The following is a 7,491-nucleotide window of genomic DNA, read 5'->3' on the forward strand; positions in this document are numbered from 1 at the left end:
AGATGTCTAAGGACAACCCAGGCAGAGAGGCACATTCATATTCTATTGGCTAGATCACAGTCTCATGACCACACCTAAGTACCAGGAGAACTGCGAAGTATAGTTCATTCAAAGAAGAAGAGAAGAGCATGGATCTGGGTGAGCAGTTAGAGATTCCTGCCAAAAGGACTCACAACAGAACTTGCTCCATTTCTCTGTTTAATGAGTGGTTTTCCTTACTTGCCTTTCCATTATTTGGAATTTTTATCAAGTTTGCTTTGCTTTTTTTTTTTTTTCCACACAATGCCAGATATCTTATAAAACCTAGATCCATGTCCTGTCTCCTAGACTTGTACATATTAAGCAACTAAAGAATGGAGAATATAAAATTACAAAGTATTTTTCAAATTGTTAAATAGTTAAATTGTACCCATATTATTATAATTGTTTTTCAGTAGATGAAATTGTGGATATACAGGTTAGATTAAAAGCTTTTCTGTGCTATAATGAGTGTCTCTTAGTTCCATCCTTTTATAGACAAAGAATGTGAGTGCTGGAGAGAGACATTATTTGCCTAATTGTACGAGTGTGGTAGTAGTCAGATTCAGGCTCTTTCTCAAATCTGAGTTTATTTCCATAACATTATTTGTCATCGTTTTTATTTGCAGGCAAATTCCCTACAAAGTATGAATCATTAAATAATGTCTATACATTTTTAGAGATGAAATAAAACACAATAAATTATAATTGACATAAAGCTATCATGTCCAAATTTTTGGGAAATGAGATTCAAGCAACTTTCCAAACTTATTTGAAGTTTTGTAATAAGTTAGCTACTTACTAAAAGTTTTTTAAAAAAATACATTACTTTTCTTATTTAACAAAATAATAATGGCTTCTAAATAAACCTTCAACTTTAACATTATACAATCCATGGCATGTATAAAGAGAAGGTGAATATTTAATCACCACACTAATTAATGTTTAGAATTAAAAGTTCGAGAGAAACAAATTACAAAATCTGAACTACTGGAAGCTACATTTCTTTTAAGGACATAATCTAAAATATTATTTTAATTAAAATTGTATTACATTTTCAGGGAGCAAACAAACCTGTGAAATCAAAATTTAAGTTATTATTGGGATGTTGTCCTGGCTAAAATATAGTTGCTTATTTAATTATTGTTACCATAGCCTATTTTCATGCTATTTCTACAAAAATGTATAAAATGGAATTTGCACAGGAAAAAAGTGGCACTAATCTAGGTATACTGTAAATCATAAATTTTCGGATTTTTAAATTATGTGAAATTTGAAGTTTGCTCACTATTTTATTTATGTGAATTATGAACCTGTGGTTGATCTTGTACTATGGTTGAATCAAAATCATTCGCGTGTCACACATTCTTTTGTTTTAATTAAAAGAAAACTGCAGCACCCTCTTCAGAATTGGTTTTTATTATGAACATTATAAGCACAGTTATAAGCTAGTATTCATCCGAAGGGTAATTTTTGCATGTGACATTGAATGAAGACTGAATAATATGGAAAAATTATTTTAACTGAAGATGAAAAGGACTCTGTTTCCTCCCTGTCCACTTTCCACCATGCACAAATACAAAGGTCCATCTAATTTTGTTATGTTACAAAAGAACAGTGTGAAATGTAGATAAGCAGGACAACCAGGCTTTCTAGCTTTCATAGTTCCCTCTTCCCTATGTTAACAGTCTGCATTCAGTTGATTTGTCTTAGTCTGTTTGGGCTGTTATAACAAAATACCTTACAATGGGTAATTTAGGAACAACAGAAATTTTTGTTCATGGTTCTGGAGGCCAGGGAGTCCAAGATCAAGTTCCAGCAGATGAGAGCTTGCTTCAGAGATTGTGCCTTCGCTGCACACACCCTGAAAAGAAGAGTCAAGAAAACACATTGGAACCTCTTTAATAAGGGCACTAATCCCATTCCTGAAAGTAGAGCCCTCATGACCTCATCACTTCCAAAGGCCCTACCTCTTAATCCTGTCACAATGGATATTAGGTTCCAACACATACATTTTAGGGAAATATCAACATTCAAACCATAGCAAATATCAATGCTGAAAAATTCCACCAAAATACATAATGTCACTATATGCAGTGAAGACATCAAGGCTAAGACCATCTTTTAGTGTATTGTGGACTCTCATTTATATTGCTTTGATTTTGCTAGAATATTACGTACAGTCCACTGGAAAAAAGAGATATATAGTTCTTTTTGGCTTCTTTTCTTGATACGGCCTCTTATACTATAGACAATATGTATTAAGATAATTTTTCAAAGGTACAATTTAGTATTTTCTAAGGAAACTGATATTGGTTCTCAAGGTGACACATTTTATTTTGAAAGGAAAATAATAGAAGAAAAGAGCTATTCTCGGCCAGGTGCGGTGGCTCACGCCTGTAATCCCAGCACTTTGGGAGGCTGAGGTGGGCAGATCACGAGATCAGGAGATCGAGACCATCCTGGCTAACACTGTGAAGCCCCGTCTTTACTAAAAATACAAAAAAGAAATAGCCGGGTGTGGTGGGGGGCACCTGTAGTCCCAGCTACTCAGGAGGCTGAGGCAGGAGAATGGCGTGAACCCGGGAGGCGGAGCTTGCAGTGAGCCGAGATGGCACTACTGCACTCCAGCCTGGGCGACAGAGCGAGACTCCATCTCAGAAAAAAAAAAAAAAGCTATTCCTTTAACATTTTTATAATTTGGACTTTATTAAAATCTAGCTCAGATTTTCATCAGTGTTATAGAAAGCAACTTTAAAAAAAGGTTTGAAAAACATGCTAATATTGTATTCTAACAAACACTCAGAACTGCAAATTGACACTTTAATTTGATGATCTTTTAAAAAACAATGTATATTAAATATCATTACCCTGAGCTAAATGACAAGTAAAGACAATACATGGAGAAACTGAAATTGCATTTCAGTAATCAATTATTTTCAATTGGTTGTTAACCTCTGAAGAGTTTCTGTGAAGGAACATATCTAGGCTTGATCTTGCTTATATTCCACAATTGCTTGCTTTTAAAAAAATATGCATTCTGATGTTTTTGTATTCATAAATTTTTAACTGTCCAACTCTGCATATATTAAGGTGGCACTGGCATCCTAAGTACGACTATATTTTAAAAGTGAGTAATTTTATTTTTATAGCACTGAATATGCTTTCTTTATACTATGATGAATCTTGCTTTTCTGTCTTTTATTTGCGTAAAAATCTTCGTTTGTGCATCATCATGTATCTATTTTTTTTAACTGTAGGGCCGGCTATTTGCCTCAGAATATTCCTCTGGAGATTATCAGATACCTGTCTGAGGAGAAGGATTTTCTTCCATGGCATGCTGCCAGCCGAGCTCTTTATCCACTAGATAAATTACTGGACCGCATGGAAAACTACAACGTTTTCAATGTAAAAAGATACAATTTTTCTTTCTAATTTTTAGAAGATATGCTATTTTATTCTTTTTCTACTATTATGTATGCAACTGATCCCAAGTTATTTTAGTTTGTTCTTCTAGTTTGTGCTATCCTGATTTTTGTCCTAATTGTCTATGCAACACAGATGACAATTATTTGAAGAAGAAATTTAATACAAAAGCTACCTTTTGCTCTGACCTAAAAGTGTCAATTAAGCTTAAATGCTCCAGAATTAAAGAAGAAATATACATGGCAAAGTTTTAAAGTTCAAACTTACTTTCCAAGAGTTAGAGGGCTCTGTGTTCACAAAGGACTTAACCTGGGTGGAAAGATCCCAAAGATCTTAACAGAATATAGGCATTTTCAGTAACGATTCTTAGTCATTATTTTTATCCAAAAGGGCATAGTGAATTCAATTCACTCCCTTAATTAACAAGGATAAGATCAACATTGAGGCAAAAGCCCATTCATAATTGGGTCCAAGGGGATACAGGAAAGCAAACAACAGATAATCTAAATAGACAAGAAGACATGACAAACATTCCAAATTGTTACCTGACCAGATTTTCTGAACTCAAAACCTAGTAAACCAAAATTACACTGCTCATGCCACCTAATCTGATTTAATAATTATTTTCAATAATATTAGGATTAAGTACTGCTCATGAGCCTTTTGATTCTTAAATTTCTTATCATTGTGCCTTCCGTGATCTTTGAACACTATTTGTTTTCCTTTAGTTAGTGTAAGAGACTGCTCTGTGTTTTATAAAATTATCTTATTTTTTATATCATACTGACTATACTAATTAACATACACATTTGGGATTACTGAAAAGTGGATTCCTGTGACATGAAATCTTTTTATTGGAGCCATCTGATTTCTGATGGCCATCAGAATTCCTTCCTTTTTATTTTTACTTTAAACCTACAGAAAATAAACTGTTTAATGATTTTTTAATGGGAATAATTACGTTCATTGTTAGTTTTGTCTAAGCCCTTAGAACAGACATGCAAATAAATGGGCTGTTATAGTTATGATATGATTTTTTACCTGCTAGAGAAATATTACACATTCATTTCTCCCTAACACAAAAACACTGCGATATTAAATCTTTGTAAAAGTAAAATATATTTTTGAATATATTTGTACATTAGAATAGTGTATCATGTCAGATTCTTTGTTTTCAGTAAACAGTTTAGAATTGTTTTCATTGTAATTTCAACGTTTGTATTCCTTTGGCAAAATTTAAGAACCACATTAAAGTGAGGGAGAGCCAACCTGGGCAACATGGTGAAACCCCATCTCTACAAAAAAAAAAAATAAATAAATACAAAAATTAACTGGGTGTAGTGGCTTGTGCCTGTAGTCACAGCTACTCGTGAGGCTGAGGTGGGAGGATGGCTTGAATCTGGGAGGTGGAGGATGCAGTGAGCCGTGATTGTTGCCACTGCACTCCAGCCAGGGCAACAGAGTGGAGACCTTGTCTAAAAAAAACAAAAAATAGCGAGGGAGAGCACGCCTTACCTTGATACTGATACCTAAATATGTCATTAGCTGAATGAATTGTTGACTTTGAAATACCATTATAATTACACTGAAGAGTTCTGTGTATCTCAGCTTCATCAATACTAGGCTATTGGTTGGGCCAACATAGTAGTTTTGCATTAAATATGCCCTGTTGATATAAAATGCATAAATAATAGATGTCCATTTTCATATAGCATATCTATATACATTTGTACATACGTACACATAGGTGTTATCAATATTATTTATTTTCCTCATTTTGTTACAAAAGTCATCATCTAAAATATTTACTCATGCAAATTAGTGATTTAATAGGAAGAAGAGTAGACTTGTACCATTCCAATAGCATTTTATCCCTATTTTCTATATATGAAATATTACATTGAATAAAATTATAATAGAACATTACTGTACTTATAATTTTACTGATATTTGAAAGTAGGTACATTTTAAGAATATTTTAATTTTATTATAGAATTTTAATTATTAGTATATAGAAGTTTTAAACTGACCTTATGTTTATTTATTCTATACCCCATTTAGGAATATATTTTAAAGCAAGTTGCAACAACGTATATCAAGCTTGGGTGGCCGAAAAATAATTTTAATGGATCTCTTGTTCAAGCATCCTACCAACATGAGTACTGTTTTATTTTCTTATCCTCTTCTTTTCCCGTAGAACTGTACAATAATGTACTACTAGTGCCATTGTGACTTTAGCAGCATGGGACAATCTTCCTTTCATTCTTCATCTTACATTTCGCTTTCCCAAGAGGACTGCCGCTGGGTAGCACAGTTTCTATTGCCTGATCCTGAGAACAAAGACGTTTCCTTGCTGTGTTTTAATTTAAGATCTACCTTTATTGGTGATATTGAGATCGGAACCCATGCCTCTCACTGGAGTACTGTCAAACTTTTAGTATGTTTAACTTCCACTCTGCCTAAGTGACTTTTACTCAGCAGCATAGGATTTCCAGATCTAAAAACCATTCCTATGTTAATAATCTGTCTACTATTTAGGGAATGAATTTCTCTAACTTTCTTTTTAATTTGTTTCCCTTTTGATGATATCTAGAGAACTACGTAGAGAAGTTATAATGCTGGCCTGCAGTTTTGGCAACAAGCACTGTCACCAACAGGCATCAACTCTTATTTCAGATTGGATTTCCAGCAACAGGAACAGGTAAATTGAGCCAAATCCTGTATTTCTGATATTATTCAATAGTGCTTTCAGATTCTCAGTGGATGCATTTCATTTACCAACTGGAGAAAAACAAGACAAGGAAAAACAAAAGCATGCAGCAACATTTTGTATCAGGTTCACAGCTTCCAAGGCAATAGTGTGAAAGTCACAATACAGGTATCTTTGAAATGTTTCATTGAGTTAATGCTAACTTTATTAATTTAGATCTTTATTTTTAAATATATATATAAGTTGTCACCTTATTTCAAGTTTTGAAAGCTCTGCTATCTCATGAGAACAAAATAATGAAATTCAATCCAGACTCTTTCAGGTTCTTTATAAAGGTTGTGGTATTTATTCATAAAACAATTACCAGCATATGTCATAAACAAAGTAGCATAACAAATGTTAATATTAAAAACTAAAAATAAAAGGTTACGAAGAAAAGATCTTTCTTTTTTCAGTGACCCTTGACAATGACCTTAAACTTGTATCTTATCTTAGAATTTTGCCATATAGTATTTTAATATATGAGGTTAAAGTTGTTTAATTAAATTACTTTTGAGGAAAAAATACTCTGCCAAATGTCACTTGTTAATGAAAGGAATACTAAACATAAACATAATCAAAGATTATTAGTATTATGCCTACAGTATTTTAAGTCTTCTTAAGGTATCTATATATTTTCAAGGGTATTAATGTACTGCGTCTTTTTACACTTTGGACAACTGATATCCATTCCTCTCCAGTTTCTGGCCCCCATAACTAGAGTCTTTCCTCCTAAAAGGAAGAGAAGCTAGGGGTTGATTTGTACAGATGATGCTATTTTATTTGCAATAGCAGGGTTGTTCCTGATATGCGTGTGAGGGATGATCCCATGGGCAACAAAGAAAGACACTTGTTCTGGATAAACTTAAGAGAACTGCAGTCAGAATAACCTACTTATTAATAATTGGTATTTGTCTTGTTAAGAGCTATTTAGGTTTAGTTTTTTTTTTTTTTTTTAAATATACTTTAAGTTCTAGGGTACATGTGGATAATGTGCAGGTTTGTTACATATGTATACTTGTGCCATGTTGGCGTGCTGCACCCATTAACTCATCAGCACCCATCAACTTGTCATTTACATCAGGTATAACTCCCAGTGCAATCCCTCCCCCCTGCCCACTCCCCATGATAGGCCCCGGTGTGTGATGTTCCCCTTCCTGAGTCCAAGTGATCTCATTGTTCAGTTCCCACCTATGAGTGAGAACATGAGGTGTTTGGTTTTCTGTTCTTGTGATAGTTTGCTAAGAATGATGGTTTCCAGCTGCATCCATGTCCCTACAAAGGACACAAACTCATCC

General features: G+C 33.7%; 1 protein-coding gene across 1 annotated transcript in view; it reads left to right on the forward strand.

The window, feature by feature from the left end:
* Positions 1-7,491, forward strand: part of TRHDE (thyrotropin-releasing hormone degrading enzyme) — a 455,449-nt gene that overhangs the window by 398,110 nt on the left and 49,848 nt on the right. The window contains exons 14-16 of the mRNA XM_011972836.1: positions 3,279-3,426; positions 5,506-5,603; positions 6,038-6,145. Of these exons, the coding sequence (XP_011828226.1) occupies positions 3,279-3,426; positions 5,506-5,603; positions 6,038-6,145 (354 nt within the window). The remainder of the gene's footprint in view (positions 1-3,278; positions 3,427-5,505; positions 5,604-6,037; positions 6,146-7,491) is intronic.

Source organism: Mandrillus leucophaeus, unplaced genomic scaffold, assembly GCF_000951045.1.
Source record: "Mandrillus leucophaeus isolate KB7577 unplaced genomic scaffold, Mleu.le_1.0 Scaffold1305, whole genome shotgun sequence".
Taxonomy (NCBI): Eukaryota; Metazoa; Chordata; class Mammalia; order Primates; family Cercopithecidae; genus Mandrillus; species Mandrillus leucophaeus.